Here is a 23,106-nt window from a genome sequence, read left to right on the forward strand (position 1 = left end):
GCTTGATCATGACCAAGGAGTGGGCAGCGGAGGGAGCGGAAACCAGACACCAAAGGCAAATTCCTTTATTTCATAATTTTATCTGGCATCCACATTCTCCTCCACCTGCACTGTCAAGGCTTTAAGAGAGGTAGGAAAGTAGAGAGGGAACCATCTCCCCGTCTCTCCGCACTGGGACAGCCTTCACGGTGCCCGTCTGGGGAGAGCTCTGACCGGCGGAATTGCAGAGCTGACTCTGGGCCCAGGGAGGAGGCTTTCCTTGGCTTCACCTGCCTTGGCTGAAGAGATCCGAGAGGGTGGCCAGCTCCTCCTCTCCCGGGCCTAGCTTCCCAGGGGTCCCAGGACCCAGGAATCACTCAGGCGCTGCGAGCTGTCTAGCCCTTGTCCTGGGCGCACGGGAGTGCCCGGAGCAAGGGCAGGTGTGGCTCCCTCCTGGGGGTGACAGCTGGCAGGACGGACACTGATCAGTCCCCTCTGACTCCTTTCTTTACCCCCGCGCCCTGGGACGTCCTGAGCTGCTGATGCGCCGGGTGGGGCGGGTTGGGTGCCTTGGGTGCCCCCTCCCATCACCACCACCACCTATTTCAAGGGTGACTGTGCCGCTGACGTCAGGCGGCTTTTGGCTCATTCCCTGGCACGGGGACTTTATTTTCATAACAGCACGCAGTGCCGTGGAACTGGAATAGGCGTGTCCTCTCCCCCTACTCCACCCCACCCTGACCCTCCCCCGCCCCTCGTGCCTCTGCTCACCCCCTCTCTCCCTCCTCCCTCCGGCGACAGCCGCCTTTATAACTGCTCCGCGCCGGGAGGGCGGGATTGCTGCCCGCGGGCTCCGCTAGCACCGAGGGGCTCCTGTGCTGCCTCTGTGCGTGGGAAGCAGCGCCAAGTTCACTCGCCGAAGCCAAGGTAGCAGGGTAAGTGAGGCGCGCTGCGCACAGAGCGCGCCCGGCCTCGGGATTGAAATCCTCCGGGGGGGACGCGCGGCGGGGAGAGCGGCGCTGGGAGAGGGGATACGAGAGGAAAGAAACCCTGGTAATAGACTACAGCTGGCTCGGAGCAAAAAACAATCCCAGGAAAGGAATTCCTGTAGTTTAATTCAACTCAGATTCCCACACCCCCATCCCGGGCTTCCCAGGCTAAGAGGCAGAGAGCAAAAAGATAATCAGGATAAATAGTTTCTGCTCAGACACATTGAACAAACTGAGTAGGTGGAATCCCGGCCAGGCAGGTGAGCAGTTCTGGGGTCAGTCTAGGGGAAGAGAAAAGAAGGAGGAAGATCTTAGAGGAATGGCAGGGAATTGGTTGGGTGGGCAGGAAGAAGGAGATGGTGACCACTGCTACTTTACCCAGGTACTACAAAGTGTCCATTTATTTTGTCCTTCCACGACAAATGTGCCCTTCTGAATTTTGGGAAGTAGATTCTAGAAGCCATCCCTTCTCTTGACGTGAGTGTGGCCCTCAGCTCTGCAGCTTTCCCTCCTCTGCTGTCCCTTGAGTTGCTCTGGATCCCTGGGTTGAATGTCCATTTGAATGTCCAGTAATAGCCCACCTTCAGGCACCAACCAGATGGGACTCGGGAATGGGCCCAAACTGTCCAAGATGGTCCCTTAAACATCCACGGGGGAAGGAAGCGGAGGCAGCTCAGGTTCAAGGAATTTGAAGGACTTTCCATTCCTGACTTCTTTACAGACTGATTTTTGCCTCTGAGGGTTTTGTAAACGCCACACCTGTTGAAGGGTTTGGTTGAATCAGCCAGGCCTGTGGGCTCATTCCTGAAGGGGAATACTTGAGCCACTTCAGATACAAGGGGCCTGGGGAGGGGTGAGGATGGGGGGTCAGAACTCCGCCCTCCGGTCTGTGTGCTGGCTTCTCCTAGGAGAGGGAAGAAATGCAGGGGGAAGGAGGGTCAGCAGAGGTGTCACCCAGGAAAGAGGCTCCTCTGGGGTGTGGAGAGGTAGGTGGGTGCTCCAAGGGCAGATGGGAATGAGCAGAACTCAGAAGGAGCTAACATTCCTGGGAAGTGCTCTTAGCCTTGAGTCAGGAAGCCTGATTTCTCACCCCAGCTCTGCAGGCTATGTAGCTGTGAGGAGGCCTGGGCTGGGCCTTGAGTTCCTCCTAAGGGATCTTGGAAAGGCCCCCAGCTCCTTCCCAGGGCTGAGATTCTAGCCCTTCTCTATCTGTATGTGTCTCTTTGGGCGTCCTCATTGGAGCCTGCTTCTTTGTATTCCACTCCTTAGTGGGAATTGAAGGTAAGAGGGCGTGAAGAAGAGTTTTTTTTTTTTTTTAATTAATTAATTAATTAATTTTTTATTTTATGGCTGTGTTGGGTCTTCGTTTCTGTGTGAGGGCTTTCTCTAGTTGTGGCAAGCGGGGGCCACTCTTCATCACGGTGCACGGGCCTCTCACTATCACGGCCTCTCTTGTTGCGGAGCACAGGCTCCAGACGCGCAGGCTCAGTAATTGTGGCTCACGGGCCCAGTTGCTCCGTGGCATGTGGGATCTTCCCAGACCAGGGCTCGAACCCGTGTCCCCTGCATTGGCAGGCAGATTCTCAACCACTGCGCCACCAGGGAAGCCCCAAGAAGAGTTTTGACTGTGATTTTATTCTCATTCTGGGGGTTTGTCTTCAGGTCCACTGCTATTTAAAAATCCACAGACTGAGCTGAGGAAATGGGCAGGAAATGATATGTTGGTATGATAGGGCCTTTAAAAACAATGAATCGAATAATAATTTTGCTTGAGGAGTCTCAAATTTTCTGAGTAGTTTGGTGTTTTTGTTTCTACTTATATTCCTATTTTTATTGCCTGTGGTCAGATTATATACATTTCTGTGCATTATGTACATTCCTGTACATTTCTTATTTCAGACTTTTTTTTTTGGTGTGGTCTAAAATACGCTGTTTTTGTAAACATTCCATGACCACTTCAATAAAAGAAATCATATAGAGAGGGCTGGTAAACTAGATTCCTGGCTAAACACTTCCCACAGTCTGTTTTTGTAAATAAAGTTTTATTGGAACTCAGTTATGCTCATTCTCTATTTATCATCTATGACTGCTCTCAGCTACAAACAAATGGCCTGCAAAGCCTAAGTTCCTTATTATCTGGTGCTTTACAAAAGATGTTTGCTGATCACAGATATAAAGGATCTGAATGGCATGATTAATAGTAGAGATCTAATAAAATATGAAGATAGAGCATATTAAAGGATCCATAGAACATTTATAAAAATTTACCATATTACTATTTGCTTTTTCTATTTCATCTGCTGAAGACTGATAAAGAAGTATTAAAGTTTCTGTAACTATAGTATTTCTTTGGATTTCTCCTTGTATTTCTGGTAGCTTTTGTTTTAGGTATTTTGGTGCTGTATTATTCAGTGCATAAAAGTTTATGATGGTTGTATCTTCAATGTGGAGTATTCTTAATTATTATAAAGAAAGCTTTTAGGTCAATATAATAGCTTTTTGTCTTGACTAAACTTTGTGTGATATTAATAACTCAACTCTTACTTAATTTTCTTACCTTGAGCAAGCTATTATTTAACTTTGTACCTGATACATAATACTTGCTAAATAAACATATCTGTTATTGTTGGGTTTTTTTGCACTTATTTTCATTTTTTCCTTTCTTTCACTTTCAACTTTTCTGAATCTCATTGTTTTAGGTGAGGTTCTTACAGGTATAATATGGTTTAATTTCATCTTTTCAAAATAAAAAATTACCATTTACATTTATTGTAATAATAGTTGCTTGCTATTGTCATCTAATTTTTGGCCATGTGGTCTGCTCTCTCTATCTTCCCCCACATTAGATAGTCTATATTGTATTTTTAGATACACTGAGTGTATGGTAGTACCATTCTCAGGGTTTAGAAATAAAGGCTTGTAAGGAGAGATAAGTTTAGCTTGGGAACATAAATATGTTACCTTCATATGTTGAAATAAAATACTTGAAAGAAGGTGTCTTTGAGAGCTTTGAGGCGGTATACCAGTAGAGGCCTTCACTTTATCCACCTATTTCCTGGAAATTTTATGTCTTAAAATTCTGGGCCTAAGAGATTTAGTAGTTTCACTCAAAATCTTAAGTTAAAAAAGGGGATTTCCAGTATTTTATTTTATATTTCAGTAATTTATCTGAAGTTCACATGCATTGTTTAGAGCAGAGGAAGATGGTAATACCTCCAAAAGTGAATAAATTGGGATGAACACTGTTGTTATACTTGTTTAGATCTGCCTGTGGTGGAATGATGATTTATTTTCTCCCAGTTACTACATAGAAACTCAACTCAGTGATGTTATTCAGATGTTATTCATAAGCTGTTGCCACGATGTATCACTTTTATGTCCTCAGAATCTGGATGGCTTACCCAGAAGAGGGGATCCTGGAGATTTCCCTGTAGACACTTTCCATTTACAGCTAATCCTTCACCTAGGGCAGAGAAATTTCTGTGGGACTCCACCCTCGTCTTAGAGCTCAGCCTAGATAAAAATACAAGGATTAGCATCAGCACATATTCAGCTCCCCAAATCCTTCCTCCCCATTACTCACACTTGCTAATGAATAACTTGCTTTGAGTTATATTCATGCTCAGTTTTAGTCCAAAACATTTGCTCAACAGCCACTGTGCAGAGCACATAGGGAGATACCAACAAATAGAAGACTTGCTCTATTTCCTTAAGAAGCTTGTTATCTGATAGGTGAGTTAGCACTGATATTAATGTATAATATATGACATATATATGGAAAAACTTGAGCACCGAGAAATTCTTAATTGTAAAAACTATGAAGAGATCTACAAATTTAGAATGAGATGGGACTAATAATTAAAAAACCCTCAAGGTAGAGGTAAGTTTTGCGTCAAGTTTCTAAGAAACATGGTACATGAATTGTGGCTAGGAGGAGAAGGGCCTTTCTGGCAAGGAGAATAATGCATGTAATGAGGCAAAGAGCGACTTTGTAAGAGAGGGTCTTAGATGAGCCCCAGTTCCCTTCCAGATAGAAAATACTCTTGGAAGTTTTGCTTACCTTGCATAGATGTGGGGAGGGGAGTTAGGAAACCAGGAAAAAGTGGGTGGGAGGACCAGTTGGAGAAAAGCCTTGAAGCTCACACTGAGGCTGAATCTGTTGTAACAGACAGAAAGGAGCTGATATGCTTTTAATTATTTATTTATTTTTCTTTTTTCTTTTTTAAATTTATTTTATTTATGGCTGTGTTGGGTCTTCGTTTCTGTGCGAGGGCTTTCTCTAGTTGCGGCAAGCGGGGGCCACTCTTGATCGCGGTGTGCGGGCCTCTCACTATCGCGGCCTCTCTTGTTGCGGAGCACAGGCTCCAGACGCGCAGGCTCAGTAATTGTGGCTCACGGGCCCAGCTGCTCTGCGGCATGTGGGATCTTCCCAGACCAGGGCTCGAACCCGTGTCCCCTGCATTGGCAGGCAGATTCTCAACCACTGTGCCACCAGGGAAGCCCTTATTTTTCTTTTGATATGCTTTTAAATTGCTAAACCCAAAGATTCCTTCCCACGCCTTCTCTTCTTTGCTGCCCTTGTAGCATTTAACTCCATCAACCACTCTTTGGGAAACTGCTCCTTGACGTCTAGGAAACCAGCCGGGCTTATTTCTCGTACTAACCCTGGCAATTTCTTTTGAACAACCTTTGCTGACTCCTGCTTCCATGAGACGGTGTCCCAGGGTTCTGTCCTTGGCCCTCTTGCTGTCGTGCATGCTTCCTCTGTGATCTGGTCTCCTCCAAAGCCTTCCAATACCTGCAATGAGCCCGTGACCCCCCATCTGTGCTCATAGCCCAAACCTCTCCTGAGCCTCAGGCTCACATGTTCAAGCACGCAGGGTCAGCACAATCTGGTGTTGTGGAGCCTGGCTTTTATTTTAAATTGTTTTTGGCTGCGCCACTCGGCTTGCGGGATCTCAGTTCCCTGACCAGGGATTGAACCCGGGCCATGGTGGTGAAAGTGCTGAGTCCTAACCACTGGGCCACCAGGGAACTCCCAGGAGCCTGACTTCTAAGAGCCAGGTGATCTTGGGCAAGTTATTTAATGTCTCTGTTCCTCTTTTTCCTCCACTGTAAAAAGAGGGCGTAATCTGGCATGAACACACACACACACCCCACTATATATGAGACAGATTACCAACAAGGACCTACTGTATAGCACAGGGAACTCTACTCAATACTCTGTGATAACCTATATGAGAAAAGAATCTAAAAAAGAATGAATATATGTATATGTATAACTGAATCACTTAGCTGTACACCTGAAACTAACCCAACATTGTAAATCAACTATACTCCAATAAAAAAAAAGATCTTAGTTCCCCGACCAGGGATCGAACCCGTGCCCCCTGTGGTGGAAGCGTGGAGTCTTAACCACTGAACTGCCAGGGAAGTCCCCCCAATTCATCTTAGATTTAACAAAGTTAAACTGGATATCTCTCCCCACGAGCCTGTATTTCTAAGCTCCATTTGGTTCTACCTTCTTAAAATCTCCCACCATTCCCTGCCCATCTTTCAGGCCTCATTTCCCCCTGGTCTCCTCTCTAAAGCCTTTTTTTTTTTTTACCGCTTTAGGTAGAGTGGGTCACTGTTTTCCGTGTGCCCTCAGCAGTCCCTGCACACTCTGCAACCCGTATTTGTATGTCAGTGTGACTCTGTTGGTGCTCCTAGGGGCAGTGGCCACACTTTCTGTCTGCGGGTCTGCATGATTTGTACACTTAACACAGCAAATGCAGGAAGATTGACCAAATGCAGGATTGCTTATTTTGGAGACTTCTTGGATGTGGTTTAAATAGAGAGAGGCTTGAACAGACTTGTGGTTGCCAAGGGGAGGGGTGTGAGGGAGGGATGGATTGGGAGTTTGGGGTTAGCAGATGCAAACTATTATACAGAGAATGGATAAACAACAAGGTCCTATTGTATAGCACAGGGAACTATATTCAATATCCTGTAATAAACCATAATGGAAAAGAATATGAAAAAGAATATATACATATGTATAACTGAATCACTTTGCTGTACACCAGGACCTAACACAGCATTGTAAATCAACTATACTTCAATTTCAAAAGAAAAAAAATAGAGTGAAGCTGGAGTCAGGGAGAAAAGCTTCAGAGAGCATAATAGTGATTTAGAGATGAAACAAAAGATTAAATTCTAATTAAGACTACTCATAAAGGGATATTCTTCCTAACTAATTCACACTGGACGTGTAACTTCATCTCTCCAAGAGTCAGTCTTAGCACCTATAAAACGGGTTGTAGGAATATTAAATATGAAAATAGATGTAAAAGCATGTAAATGAGTGAACACACATAAAAAAACATATAAACACTCAGCATCGAGCCTGGCTCATAAGAGGACTCAGTACGTGACAGTAGTTGTCATTAGTTTTAATCATACTTATATTGTGACTATTGTTATTACTACTGACTGAATGTGGCAATTCCAAGAATAGAGAGAAAATTAAAATGCTAGAAAATTGCCAGTTTGCCTGGCTTGGGATGGTGTGAAGGCCCAGCTTTAACAAACACTTGAGTTATTTGATATCATTCCCCAGGCAGTTGTCCTAAGAGGTCAGTATCGTCCTCTTCTTTTTATTTTTATTAAAAATATTTTTTTATTGGAGTATAGTTGATTTACAATGTTGTGTTAGTTTCAGGTGTACAGCAAAGTGAATCAGTTATACATGTATCGTCTTCTTCTTTTTAGATGACAGAAGGAGATAGATCTCATAAGGAGGAACATAAGATCAGCTCTGGGCAAGATTCAGGGCCGCGGGTAATTCCTGCTCAGCTAATCTGGGGTGGGCCGCGTACAATCAGCTAGGCAATTTACTAGGTCTGGACGTAAGTAACTCCAGACGCCTCCCCACCTCTCTGGGGAAACAGGAGTCTCAGAGGTTGCAAAGAAGAAGTTGAGAGACCCTTCACATGCTGGCATTTGTCCCTGCATCGCAGTCAATGCCGTGTGTCAAGGCCAGTCTAGGGCCAGTCCTGCTCTAGCACCCCTGTGGCTCTGTCTGGCAGGTGAGCGTTCACCTTGCGTCCTGAGCCCAGCCCGTACTCAGACCCTTCCATCTCACCTCCAGTCCTGGTCTGGGGTTTGGTTAGGAGTTTGCGGCACATATTCTTTTAATGACAGGAAATGGGGCAGGAAGGAGGATGAGAGGGAGGGAGAAAGTGATTTGGAAATTGTCTACAAGGAGTTCCCCAGAGGGATGAACAGAGGAAATGGACATGGGTTCAGACCGCCTAGTTCAGCACCCAGCCCCGCTTTGGAGAGGATGGAGGTTCCAGGAGATGGTGTCCGCACACAGAGGCCGCTGAAACCCCTCTTTCCTAAAGGGGCGGAGTCACAGGGCTGGGAATTGAGCGCAGCGACTCCCTCCTTTCCGGTCCTCCCCTCCCCCTCAGCCGCGCCTTCTGGTTCTTCTTGTTTCTCCTTTCCTTCTCCCTTTCCTCCCTCTTTCGTTTTTTTTTTTTTTTAACCTTTCTGTCATGCCTTGGCTCACCTGTAAAGGGCTTAAGGCAGCGCCGAGGGCTATCAGGGTCTTGGTTGTGGGTGTTGGTGGATTATTGGACGGCGGTAGTTGGCTCAGCTGCTGTAATAAGTGAAGAGGGTCTCACCCTCATGCCTCAAAGTCCTTTCTCGTGTCTCAGGCCAGAGGCGGCACACGCTGAAACCTCACTATCTCCCTCCAGAGCGCAGGGTTTAGTCAATCAGGGAACTGAGTGGGAGTGAATGACTGGATGCCAGTGAATCCCTCTGCTTACTGGCGCTGCTTGCTCAGGACCCATGCTACCAGAAGACACCTGGGGTCACTTAGATAGGAGCCCAGCCGCGGCCAGGGCTGTCCCCGTTTGGTCTTTGTAGGAGCAAGTCCTTTCTTGGTTGGACCCTAGGTCTCTCTGCCCTTTTTTCTCTTTGCTGTGCCTCGCAACTCGTGGGATCTTAGCTCCTCGACCAGGGATTGAACCCGGGCCGCGGCAGTGACGGCGCAGGGTCCTAAGCACTGGACCACCAGGGAATTCCCACAGGTCTGTCTGCCCTTGACTCTGGTGATGAGCAGACATAACCAGACCAGAATCTGGTTCTGACTCTGGTCCTATGATGTCCATATGACCACCAGTTTCATTTTCTCCTGCTCCAGCCCTTAGGTTCTTCTCTGAGGCTGTCGCTTTAGCTCCTGGTGGTTTCTGATCCCAAATGCTGATGCTTCCCTTTTCTTCCTCAAACCCTGCTTGCTAGAAGCCCTCAGCTTCTCAGAACCCTGTCCTTCGTCCCCAGCCACTTTCCTGGTGGCTCATCTGGGCCATTCCCTATGTGACCCAGCGCCTTCTCAGTGCAGACCTGCTTGTTAGTGCGTTTGGTGAGTTTGATTTCTCTCTGACAAAATTCAAAGTGCTCAGGACACTTCAGACCCGTTGCGAAATCGCTGTCATGCTGGGGAAGGGGTGGAGGAGGGCTGAGAGGTGAATTAGGAAGGATTATTCCAAAAAAATTAGTCACTCAGATAAAAAATTACTCACTCAGAAGTTTTTAAAAAAGACGTTTGAGAGAATTGAGAACTATGAACCCTAACTGGATATTTGATATTAAAGGATCATCGTTAATTTTTAAAGTGGGGTTAAGTTAAAAGCGGTTTTATCTTTTAGAGATACATACTGAAGCATTTATGCATAGAATGATGTCTGGGATTTCTCACTAGATTAAAAATGATCTAGTGAGTGGGATGGGGATGTAGATGAAGGAAAATTGGCCAAATAGTGGTAAGTTTTGAAACCAAATGATGGGCCTTCTTTATACTATTCTCTTTATTTTTGAGATGCTTGAAATTTTCTATAATAAAAACAAACATTAAAAAAAGTGGATTTTTTTAACATCTTTTCATGTTTTTTTTTTATCTTTATCTTGATAAAATTTATTCTTTTTTTTTAAAACATCTTTATTGGAGTATAATTGCTTTACAATGGTGTGTTAGTTTCTGCTTTATAACAAAGTGAATCAGCTATACATATACATATATCCCCATATCTCCTCCCTCTTGCGTCTCCCTCCCACCCTCCCTATCCCACCCCTCTAGGTGGTCACAAAGCACCGAGCTGATCTCCCTGTGCTATGCAGCTGCTTCCCACTAGCTATCTATTTTACGTTTGGTGGTGTATATATGTCCATGCCACTCTCTCACTTCGTCCCAGCTTACCCTTCCCCCTCTCCGTGTCCTCAAGTCCATTCTCTGCGTCTGCGTCTTTATTCCTGTCCTGCCCCTAGGTTCTTCATTACCATTTTTTTCTTTTTTTTTTAGATTCCATATATATGTGTTAGCATACGTTATTTGGTTTTCTCCTTCTGACTTACTTCACTCTCTATGACAGACTCTAATCTATCCACCTCGCTACAAATAACTCAATTTTGTTTCTTTTTATGGCTGAGTAATATTCCATTGTATATATGTGCCACATCTTCTTTACCCATTCATCTGTCAATGGACATTTAGGTTGCTTCCATGTCTTGGCTATTGTAAATAGTGCTGCGATGAACATTGTGGTACATGACTCTTTTTGAATTGTGGTTTTCTGAGGGTATATGCCCAGTAGTGGGATTGCTGGGTCATATCGTAGTTCTATTTTTACTTAAAAAAAAGCGTTTTAAAGGTAATTCAGGGACTGTTTCTCCATCTCCCTTGCATGATTGGGGGTGGGAGGTGGAGGTGAAATTGGGGGAAGTGGGGTTCTTCTCCTCTACATACCCACTGTCAATTGCTCGTGTCGTTACTTGGAAAACTGGATTCACTTCTTGGTGAGTGTTGAGCCAAAAGACACAACCAAGCCAAAGATCAGGAGAAGGAAGGATTTATTATTACTTGTAGCAAGTAAGGAGAACACTGGGGATCTTTCCCAAAGCAGTGTCTCTCCAAATGGCAAAATTGGGGAAGTTTTAAGCTAAGGGTCCATGCATATTCATGAAGGGGCTTGGGCATCGACAGAATCCAAGCTTTTGTTGACTGAAGTCATGATGGTCAGAAAAGGTCAACACCATCACCCCTTAGACTCCAATTGATCTGGTGGTTGAGCGCTTCAGGCTAATCTTTGAGCAGAACTGGGAGTCTTTACAACTGATCTATTATCTTTGCTGTTGGTACTTCTCTTGCCTGATCACGGTTGCTTATTTCTGCTTTCTTTTATTCCCTTAAGATCATTAATTGCTGGGACTTCCCTGGTGGTCCAGTGGTTAAGCCTTCGTCTTCCAATGCAGTGGATGCAGGTTTGATACCTGGTCGGGGAGCTAAGATCCCACATGCCTCCTGGCCAAAAAAACAAAACATAAAACAGAAGCACTATTGTAACAAATTCAATAAAGACTTTAAAAAAATGGTCCTCATCAAAAAAAAAAAAAATCTTAAAAAAAAAAAAAGATCATTAATTTCTGAGACCTGTTCATGGGCAAGCACTGTGACCAGGCTTAGATCACAAAACAACTTAGGCCAAAAATGGCTTCTCTTATGTCAAGAAAGCCATGCCTCGTTCTCTTTCTCCAGGGATCCCCTACCTTACGTGCTTACAGTGTCGGACCCTGGTCTGTGGGCACCAGGAGGCCCCAAGACACAAACCCTTCCTGCACAGCTGCACAGATGGGAAGGGCCTAGAGGTCCAAGTTGGGAGCAGGAGGTCTCTGCCCTGCCATCCCTCTGTGCAGCACCAGAACCTTCCTTTAGGTGAGAACCTCATCAGTCTCTCCAGACTGACAGTCATCAGGTTCAGAGTCCTTTATAATTATCAGGTAATTATGATAACAACTACCTGTCAACAAACAGCACTGCCCTGAGGGGTGGGGAAGGAGCAGTTTCCAGGGAAGGGCGGGGAGGTGAGAGAAATACCTTTCCAGCTGGACACTGCCCTTATGATTAATCTGAGAGGAAGTGAGGTGGGGAGGTGGAGAGTAAAGAAAATGCTGGAGCCTGGTCCCTTCCCCTGTGCCGCTGCCCTTGAATTAGACCCGGCTCTTCTTCTTCTGCATCCTCAGCATAGACAAGGGGGCGTGTCCCCACCCACCCGTCCGGTTCCACCCAGGGCGAAGTGTATCAGACTTTGGGGGGCCTTGTATTTCAGGGGTTGCCTGTATCTGAAGTGCATTTGCCTTTCTTTTTCCTCCTGTGTCTCATTCTGCACTGCCCTGGGGAGGTGGAACGTAACCCACTCTTTGCTCTGTGCTCTGCATGCGGTCGGGATGACCAGGGTGTCATTTCCCTGGAGTGGACTGCAGGTGACAGACCCCTGGCCAGGGAAGGCCACAGGAAGGTCGTGGCAGTGGTGGTAGATTACGTCCATCTGTCTACTTCTTCTCTACAGCAAGGATCATGTCTGATGTCTGTTTTCCCCTTTACCATTGAGCATCTAGAAGAGTGATTGACATGATTGACACATAGTGGTGCTGGTTGAATGAATGGCTATATTGTAAAGTGAAGCTTGCAGGGACTTCCCTGGGGGTCCAGTGGTTAAGACTTCGTGCTTCCCCTCCAGGGTACACTGGTTCGATCCCTGGTCGGGAAACTAAGATCCTGCATGCCACCCAGCGCAGCCAAAAAAAAAAAAAAAAAGTTAAGCTTGGAGAGGCACATTTCATTACAAAGTATGGAAGATGGATTTAAGCCATCAATTATTTAAGTTATTTATTTTATTCGAACACACCACACATATAAAATGCTAGCATCTACATAATAGTCATTCATATATGTATGTATGTGTTATATGGCATATACATATGTATAATTTTTTCCTAATGGCTATGTGAATAAAACAATGCTGGGACACAACTATCTCATTGAACTGAAGAGATGATTTTGCATCTTTATTTATTGTTATTATTTTAAAATTTATTTATTTATTTTGGCTGAGCCGGGTCTTAGTTGCAGCACGTGGGATCTTCGTTGGCGGCATGGAAACTCTTAGTTGCTGCATGTAGGCTCTTAGTTGCTGCATGTGGGCTCTTAGTTGTGGCATGTGGGATCTAGTTCCTCGACCAGGGATTGAACCTGGGCCCCCTGCATTGGGAGAGTGGAGTCTTACCCACTGGAACACCAGGGAAGTCCAGATTTTGCATCTTTAAGGGAAGCAGGTGTTTGAATTCTGTCTACGCGGAGGAAGATGCTTGTTTGCTCTGCAGAGTCAGCCAGCAATTGCTCATTATGTGTCCCACCTCGCTGTGCTCCGTCTTGTGATTTGATCTTTTTTTTTTTAAATAAATTTATTTATTTATTTTTGACTGCGTTGGGTCTTCGTTGCAGTGCACGGGCTTCTCTTGTTGCGGACCACGGGCTCTAGGCACACGGGTTTCAGTAGTTGTGGCACGTGGGCTCTAGAGCACAGGCTCAGTAGTTGTGGCGCACAGGCTTAGTTGCTCCGCGGCATGTGGGATCTTCCCGGACCAGGGATCGAACCTGTGTCCCCTGCATTGGCAGGCAGATTCTTAACCGCTGTGCCACTGGGGAAGTCCTTGATCTTTTTTTAAAAAATTCTTTTCCATTATGATTTATTACAGGATATTGAATATAGTTCCCTGTGTTATGCAGTAGGACCTTTTTTATCCATTTTACATATAATAGTTTACATCAGCTAACCCAAACTCCCAATCCATCCCTCCCCCACCCCCTCCCTCTTGGCAACCACAAGTCTGTTCTTTATGTCTGTGAGTCTGTTTCTGTTTCATGGATAAGTTCATTTGTGTCATATTTTGTGATTTGGTTTTGAAGAGACAGGATGGAAGGGGAGGGGAGGGTTTTCTTGTTTGTCTTGGGTTGATCACAGCACCCCTACAGTGCTGTGAAGGGCCTGAGAAATCTTGTTTATAAGCATTTATGGGTATGTGGTGCAGAAATTCTGAGCTATATTTTCTGCTATAAGGAAAGAGGCAGGACTCTAGATAGTTTTTGCTTTTTCCTGCTTCTCAATCCCAGCTGTCTTCTTCTTGCTGATTTCTTTATGCACATTTTCTCCCAATTTGGCACTAGAAGAGGCCAAGAGCTTTCACTTGTGCTTTTCTATGGAGGGGGTCTCAACGAGCCTTCCCTTCTTTTAACTCTGCCCCCGCTCCCCACCCCCGCAATATTTGTCTTCTAGTCAATTCAAAAGATTTCTCTGTTGAGTGAGCAATCCTGTCAGAAAAAGAAAAGCTAGAGCAAAAAAAAAAAAAAAAAAAAAGACTACATGCATAAATAGTATACAACAAATCAATAAGAATCGTGCCATAGAAACTTATAAACAGTAATATAATTCAGAAAAAAATTATAGTTTTGTTGAGAAGCTGTTAAAACCAGAGCGGTCCTGAATTTCAACATCTTATCTGACACTGACTTTGGAATTTAAGAATCATCCATTTTGAGGAAATATACAAACTCCTTTCCCTTCCCATTTCCCAACTCATCTTCCCACGTGTGCCCGGAATCCCTAGGAATTCGATTTCATGGGGTTTGGGAAATCAGCTGGGTCTAAAATTGACATGGAGGTTGTGGAAGGAAAAAAGGCAGCAGATCTGGGAGATTAAGGACAGATGTATAGGAAGTAAGCTGCTCTACCTCAAGTCGATTTCTGATTATCCCTGAGTGGGTGAGTAGATCACCTGCTTTGTGGATCATCTATCACCTGGGAGCACCTATCCTTCATTGGGGCTGAACTAAGAGAGTAGAATTAGGACCACAAATAGCTGGTTTATGGGGCATCTGATGAGGGAAAGAAGGGGGAGGGAATATCTCAGATTGCATTCTAAGGCCCATTAGAACTCCCTGGAGAGGTAGCACCTATAGTAGTTAAGACCAGGGATCCTCACCTAGAGCCAGATAAAACCTGGATTCAAATCCTGCCTCTGCCATTTCCTGGCTGTGTGATGTTGGGAAAATAACTTGATCTCTCCCTGCCTCAGTTTCCTCATCTGTCAAATAGGGATAATCATTTTTACCTTATAGGATTGCTATCAAATTAAACTAATAAATATATATATGAGAAGTGATTAGAAGGGTTTCTGATTCATAGTAAAAATGAGCATTAGCTATTGGGAATATTTTTTGTTGGGTCACCCACCGTTTTTGTGTCATCCGGGCCATCCCTCCTTACAGGTAGCTAATTAAGAGCTCACTATGGGGAATTCCCTGGCGGTCCAGTGGTTAGGACTCCACACTTTCATTGCCGAGGGCATGGGTTCGATCCCTAGCTGGGGAACTAAGATCCAACAAGCCGCAACGCGTGTCCAACCCTATGACAGGGAAGACCCCTTCCATTGCTTTTCTGGATTAGCAGAGCCATCCTTACAAACCTTAATTAAGAAGGGAAAATAATATGTGACAGCACAGCTGAGGAAGAGGACCCAGGGGCTGAGAGGGGAAGGCTGGCCTTCTGCAGAGAAATCTACAATTCAGATAACTCCTCTTGTCCGTGAGAGAATGGGATGCTTACAAATAATATCTGAGGCCGGGCCCAAGGTGGAAAAAAAACTGGAGACTGACAAATTATGTTTAAAGTGTTTACTTTTTAAATTTTTTGGCCACACTGCCCTGCTTGTGGGATCTTAGTTCCCTGACCAGGGATCCAACCCGGACCCCACCAGTGAGAGCACTGAGTGCTAACCACTGGACCGCCAGGGACTTCCCAAAGTGTTAACTTTATGGTTACATATTTCCATGTTCACCAATTCCTAAGGAAACACTAGCCAAACATATCAGGACCCCTGGCAAGTTATTTGTGACGTAGTTTTTGAGATGTGACTCTGAAACACCTTGTCAGAGCCCTGGGCCCTCTGGCTTCAGGGTAAATATTAACATAGTTAAATTGCGGGGAGGAAGGTATGAGATTGTTTCTTCCCTTCATCAGCCTTTAGAATTTGCCATGAGAGGTGGAGAACAGCTAGTAGCTTGATCTAACGTTGTAAGTTCAGGGGCAAAACCCTGGCTAAATATACAAAATAGTTTCCGAATCGTTTTTGGTCCTCCGTGCCTGAGTTTGTGGGGAGATTCACCCCCACCTGCAACTTTGCTTTCTTGCAGGACGAGAATGGGCACAGTTCGCCCTGACGGTTGCTGCTTGGGCCTGGACCCCAGGTACCACAGGCTCTGTGATAGGAAGGCAGCCTGGGGCATCGTCTTAGAGGCCTTGGCTGCGGTGGGCGCTGTGACCTCGGTGGCCTTCATGATCGCCCTCCTGGTCTTCATCTGCAAGGTGCAGGACTCCAACAAGCGTAAAGTGCTCCCCACCCAGTTCCTCTTTCTCCTGGGTGTGCTGGGGATCTTCGGCCTCACCTTCGCCTTCATCATCAGCCTTGACGGCAGCACGGGGCCCACACGCTTCTTCCTCTTCGGCATCCTCTTTGCCCTCTGCTTCTCCTGCCTCCTGGTTCACGCCTTCAACCTGACGAAGCTGGTCCAAGGGAGGCAGCCCCTCTCCATGCTGGCGATGCTGGCCCTGGCCCTGGGCTTCAGCCTGGTGCAGGATGTCATCGCCATCGAGTATGTGGTCCTCACCATGAACAGGACCAACGTCAACATCTTCTCTGAGCTTCCTCCGCCTCGGCGCAATGAGGACTTCGTCATGCTGCTCATCTACGTCTTCTTCCTGATGACGCTGACCTTCTTCACAACCTCTTTCACCTTTTGGGGACCCTTCACTGGCTGGAAGAGGCACGGGGCCCACATCTTCCTCGCTACGCTCCTCTCCATTGCCATCTGGGTGACGTGGATCAGCCTGCTCTTGGTTCCCACCCCTGGCCCAGAGTGGGATGACACCATCCTCAGTTCAGCCTTGGTGGCCAATGGCTGGGTTTTCCTGTTGGCTTATGTTGCACCCGAGCTTCAGCTGCTCACAAAGCAACGGAACCCCATGGATTACCCTGTGGAGGATGCTTTCTGTAAACCTCAGCTCATGAAGCAGAGCTATGGTGTGGAGAACACAGCTTATTCTCAAGAGGGAATCACTCAAGGTACAGAGCCTGGCTGGGTGGAGAATCCCTTATGGGAAAATGGGGGAGAATCATAAGATATTATTACTGTAAGGAACATGCAAGATTATCAGGTCATACTCCCGATAGAACAGATAAGGTCCCCGCAGCTCAGATCTTACTTAAAATCATCCAGCTAGAGGGACCTCCCTGGTGGTGCAGTGGTTAAGAATCTGCCTGCCAATGCAGGGGACATGGGTTCGAGCCCTGGTCTGGGAAGATCCCACATACCACGGAGCAACTAAGCCCGTGAGCCACAACTACTGAGCCTGCGCTCTAGAACCCACGTGCCACAACTACTGAAGCCCATGCACCTAGAGCCCGTGCTCCACAACAAGAGAAGCCACCGCAATAAGTCTGCACACCGCAATGAAGAGTAGCCCCCGCTTGCCGCAACTAGAGAAAGGCTGTGCGCAGCAACAAAGACCCAACGCAGCCAAAAAATGAACAAATAAATGAATAAAAATTAAAAAAAGAAAAAATCATCCAGCTAGTTAGAGACAAGTAGAACTAGAAGCTGGCCTTAGTGGTCTTTATCTAGTATGTTCTACCCAATACCATGTAGATTTCTCTGCATTAAAACAAGATGGAGCAAAGGAATGGGAAAAGAATGATTAGACAAATTCCCAGAGACAAGTGGGTGAGATAGTGTTCTTCATAAATGTCAACTAGGCAATCCTTCCAGAAATGTGGAGGCTTTGTAGATTTGAATGCACAAAACCCAGCCATGCAGTGACCACAGAGCACAGAGTGGGGAGAAAGCTCTTTTATCATAAACCAGCGGGAATCTCCGTAAATTTACTGAGGATTTCGATGTAGCCTGAAGAGACACATTTTATTGCCCGTCTGTGGCCCACGGGAGGGAATTTTGCTCTTGTCTGGAGTCCTGAGCAACCAGGTTGCACCGATAGCCAGAAACTGCTTTTGCTCCTACGCCTCTATGCATTGATCTCTTGGGTTTACATCAGCCTCTGGGCCTAATCAGGGGAGGGGAGTGGGTATGGGACAGGAGTGAGGGACCTCCAAGGCCAGGTTCGTAGCTCCAGCTAGTAAATCTCTTTGCTCTTGAAGCCTTCAGTGCAAAGCTTGCCGGTGTTTCTCTCTGCAGCCCTGGTCCCTCTCCTGTGCACTGGGAAGAGTGAAGGGAGGGGGAGGGCCGAGGGGATATTTTACCACCCACCTCCTCCTGTGCATTCCCAATGGACACTCTCACTCTGTCACCTCACGCTTGGACTCTGTGTTATCGGTCCCTAACTAGTCGTCCTTCCCTTATTATTAATTAATTTATTTATTTAGGCTGCGCAGGGTCTTAATTGCGGCACGCGGGATCTTTAGTTGCGGCACGCGGGATCTTTAGTTGCGGCATGCGGGATCTAGTTCCCCGACCAGGGATGGAACCTGGGCCCCCTGCATTGGGAGCTTGGAGTCTTACCTACTGGACCACCAGGGAAGTCCCTAGTCTTCCTTCCTTTAATCCTTGTTTCCCTTCATTCTACTGGCCATTGCCAGCTTCCCCTCCCTACAATGCTTCTCTGGCCACCACCCCTTCCGGCCCGCGTGCCTCACTGGAGCCCCAGCATCCACTGCGTTTCCCGAACCCTTGGCGAGGCTTTTCACAGCCCGAACCCACCACCCCGGAAGCTGTGCTCTCACTTCAAACAAACCAAGTCCCTGCAATTTCCTGCCTGCGTATCCGGGCTCAAAGAGCGTCTGTCCTCTGCCTGACGTCTCCCTCCTTATTCTTGCCCTTTTGCAGAGTCCCTAGTCCCCAGTCCCCTCAGTCTTTGCTCCGCCCGCCTAACTCTAGACCTTTGAGATGATCTTATCAGAGTCTGTCTCATTGCGTAGTTATTTGTGTAGCTGTCATATATTCCGGACTCTCCAGCGGCACCCTCAGGGCAGGAATCATTCTGATGAATCCTTCTATTCCTCACAATATCTTACAGACAGAAGGTGTTTAGGTATTTATTGAGTAAACTGAACAGGTAAATTTGGTGGGAAATAAATGGATTGCTTTACATTGTATTTATTTAGCCGTGCCCTGCGGCATGTGGGATCTTAGTTCCCCAACCAGGGATCGAACCCAGGCCATGACAGTGAAAGCGCAGAGTCCTAACCACTGGACTGCCAGCGAATTCCCTAAATCGTATTCATGATGAGCGTATGTGTTGACTCGTCTGTTCCTGAGTTTAAATCCCTCTGATTTTGGACTTCCCTGGTGGTCCAGTGGTTAGGACTCAGTACTTCCACTTCAAGGAGCATGGCTTCCATCCCTGGTTGGGGAACTAACATCCTGCATGCTGCGTGGTGCGGCGAAAAAAAAAAAAAATCCTTCTGATTTCCCCTAAATATATAGAAAACAATTACTCACAGGTTCTATCCCTTCACAAAGAAACTCATGACTTTTTCCCGCCCTGGTTGGGCAGGTAAGGAAGTGGGTAAATCCCCAGTGAGATTCTCTCTAGGTACACCTCCAGCCAGATCTGTGTCTGAAAAGACTGGTGTCAAATGTGCTTTTGAAGTGGTCCTAGGATGAGAAGGGCTCTGGAGAGGTTTTGGAAAGCATTTCCCTAGTGATTATACGTGGCTAGTTATTCATTTGTTCAACCAGTTTTGGGCTGACTCTGTGCCTGCGCTTGAGGACGCAGTCTTCTCCCACATGAAACTGACCATCTACCAGGGAGACAGAGAATTAAAGGGATAAGGCATCATGCTTTATAAATGACTCAACTGGGGCGAGCACAGGTGGGGGCTGTCAAGGAGGGGACCCTGACATTTACCTAATCCACATTGTCTGTTTCAGGTGCTGAAGAGACAGGTGACACGTTCTATGCCCCATACTCCACCCATTTCCAGCTGCAGGTAAATGAGCTCTTTCTCTTTGTTCATCAGCAGTGTTAGCACCCCAGGAGCATTTGGGAATGCTTTGGGAATAGATGATGTTGCCACCCTGATGGCCCCTAGACGCCACCTAGAAAGGATCGCGGGTCTACTTTCCTGTAATCTGCCTCATGGCGTTAGGACAGGAGACTGGAGTGCAGGGCCGGGGAGGGCTTAGAGGAAGGGAAGGAAAGCTAGACTCCTGCCCAGGTTGGAGTGCAGAGTGCTGTGGAAATGGCCGGGAAGTGGAGTGGGTTGAAGAATATGAATGTTTTCTTTTCAGAATCGGAACTCCCCAAAGGATTACTCCATTCCGCGGGCCCAGACTCGGGTTAGCCCTTACAGTGACTATGAAGGAAGGAAAGATGTCAGTTAACACGTCCCGAAGGGTGGGATGAACACAGCAAGTCAGCAGGGCCAGCGGGGAGTTCATGGGATGTGGGCGGAGTCCTGAGTCTTCCCAGGAAGCTGTACAGAACATCACAGGAAGACCTCGCCTCCCTGCAGCCTTCAGCCATGATTCTTCTGTTCTGGGGTTAACGAGGGCCGACGGGACCGCAGTTCTCAGCACCACTGTAGTTGTTCCCTTTGTCCCATAGCTAGGCTACTTCTCTCGAGTGGGAGTCTCGGGCCACTCCGGGTGGTTGTTAACCATCCCTGCCATCTTACACGTGACTCAGGCTCTGGTCATCTGACCACACACTGGCTCATTCAGCCTCAGAAGCCAACTCTCCCAACTGTGGGCTGATTCTGTGAGAATTGCTTGGCTCAGAGCAGAGCTGCAAATCTGAGCGAACCAGCAAAGGCCTGTCTCTCAGACCACCCCACCCACATCTACACTGGAAGCCAACTTACCGACACTTCCCTCCATGCCCGGATGGGAGAGGCTAAAAGTCACCCGGAATTTGCTAACCTCTGTGATGCTGCCTAACCAGGGTCCCCAGTGCCAATTCACTCCCAGACTCACCACTGGTCCCAGACTCACCTCCCGGCCCTGTGCTTCACCGGGAGATCTCCCTCCAGGCCTCACCAGCGTGGACAAGCCCAGTTTCTCTTTGCCAGGAGAACGTGTGCACTGGCTTGCTCTAAGCTCTGCTCAGTGCCCTAAGCACTGACTCTTCTCCCACCCCCTTGCTCCTCAGACTCTGTAAATAGATGTACTCCGTGTTCACCCCCTGCGTTCTGGAAGTGGGTATTGTCCACTCACGGGGGAGCGTTCCTTGTAAAATAAGTTACTCACCGTTCTTCACTGGCGATGCAATAAAGGTGTGGTGGCAGCTCTTGGACTGTTGCTGTGGCAGTGTGAGTGGTGGACACCGGACACGGGGAGAGTCGCAGGCTCTCGTCTTCACGTGGGAGCTGAAGTTCAAGGTTCAGTCCCACTGGGTGTGGACTTGACCTTTCTTTCCTCCTCCTTACAGACGTAAGGACGACAAGTGTGTGTTCCCCAGTTTTGGGGGTGAGCGGCAAAGGTGAGGGGGAAGCTGGGAAGGGTCACGGACCTGAGGTTTTGCTCCAGGAAACAGAGGAGTGGCAACTTCAGAATGGGGTTTGGCAGCCCGGGTCAGACAGGGAGGAGACCTCAAAGGCAGTTAGTTTCTCGTTTCATCTGAGGTTTAATTGTAGGAGGGGATAAATCCAGATCCCTAATTTGACAGAATTGGTTCATAATATGTCTCGGAAAAGACAAGGGTACCTAACAATGATCATTTGCTTAATCCCAGAAACGGCTTTGTGGGGCAGGGCAATTGAAACTCGCTTTCGGGTGAAGAAGAAAAAAATAAATCCCCGTGCACAGAAACTGAATGACCTTTACGAGATTATAGCTGAGTTAGGGAGTTACCGCCTAAGAGCCTGACGCTTGGCTTCTCATCACAAAGAAAACCCAGTTTTCTGGGGAGAAATTGGAGAGCAATTAATGACTTGCTGAATTAAGGATATTGACATTCCACAGAGATTTAGTTGATTGTTTCCCATATGACTTCGCACCCACATTAGCCCAGCTTTGTATTGAAAAGGGGAATTATAGATGATGATTTGGATCCTTCTAGACTATTCAAGTCTTCCCAAAGAGTCCATAACCCAGTGAGGTTTGTTGTGAAGAGAAAACAATATTGTTTCATGGATATTATCTATCGCAGTGTGGTTACTCAAGAAACATGTATTTCCTTCCCTCTTTTCTTTCCTTCTCTGTCTCTGGCCTGTCAACCAAGCAAAGGGGGCTGAGTGAGAGGTAAAGCCACAAAATACTCTGGATTTGCTTTCTTATTAAGGAAAGAATGTGCCAGGCCTTTGTAGCCCCATGATGGCCATCCTCAAGCCTCTTCAAAAACAGGAGAGGGCATGGAAGTGGCACCCATCGCTGGAGATTGGTTTCTCCTCCAAGAAATACAGTTTGGGGACTTCCCTGGCAGTCCCGTGGTTACGCCTCCACGCTTCCACTGCAGGGGGCATGGGTTCGATCCCTGGTTGGGGAACTAAGATCCCATGTGCCATGTGACATGGCCAAAAAAATTTAAAAATTAAAAAAAGAAAGAAGTACAGTTTGGACAAGTAGATCATCACCTCACTGAGTTCTTTTTCTTTCCAGGTGGCAGAAGAATGCTGCCCATTCAAATAGCACTTGTCACCCCTGTCCCCCCGCCCATGCTAACCTGACTTCAGGTCTCTGTCTTCTGGACATAATGAAACGCTTTTATTAAAATAGGGACATCTCAGGGACGGGAGGTTTGGGAATCTGAGAATCGCTATGCTACTGGAGAAGAGGGTTTCAAAGCCCTCCTGTAAGTCTCCATCGCCACCTGGGCTGAAATAGAATGTGCAAATTTAGCCCAGCCTGGTCCTTGAGTGACGCCAGTTGATTGATGGCTGGAAACCGGAACGGCATCTCCTTGTAACTAAATGGGTGATAATGAAATGAAGCTCAACGACCTTCCCCTCATCTTTCACTGTCGGTTGAGAAATAGACCCGAGTGTCGTCTCTGCCTCTCACTTGAGGCTGAGGCCGTCCACAGCGGCCATCCCCCCTGGTTCCACTGGATGGCGGTGACACCCCAGGTATCGGCCCTCAGGGACTCAGCGTAAGTCCACAGCTGCTCTTCCGTGAACCGTACGAGGCAGGGCGGCAGCTACTCAGCTGGCTTGAGGCAAACGCGTCCCATTTTAAAAGGCTCGAACGTGTGAGCTGTTTGCATCGCCCCTCCCAGCGTCTTTAAAGAAGCCACGCTCCGTCTCC

General features: G+C 47.0%; 1 protein-coding gene across 1 annotated transcript; it reads left to right on the forward strand.

Annotated features, from left to right (window-relative positions):
- Positions 1-765: 765 nt before the first annotated feature.
- Positions 766-21,157, forward strand: GPRC5A (G protein-coupled receptor class C group 5 member A). The gene is made up of 4 exons (XM_059934493.1): positions 766-914; positions 16,045-16,973; positions 19,795-19,853; positions 20,155-21,157. The coding sequence occupies exons 2-4, from the start codon at positions 16,052-16,054 to the stop codon at positions 20,245-20,247; spliced, it is 1,074 nt and encodes a 357-aa protein (XP_059790476.1). The 5' UTR covers positions 766-914; positions 16,045-16,051; the 3' UTR covers positions 20,248-21,157.
- The last annotated feature ends 1,949 nt before the right edge of the window (positions 21,158-23,106 follow it).

This window comes from Balaenoptera ricei, chromosome 10, assembly GCF_028023285.1.
Source record: "Balaenoptera ricei isolate mBalRic1 chromosome 10, mBalRic1.hap2, whole genome shotgun sequence".
Classification (NCBI taxonomy): domain Eukaryota; kingdom Metazoa; phylum Chordata; class Mammalia; order Artiodactyla; family Balaenopteridae; genus Balaenoptera; species Balaenoptera ricei.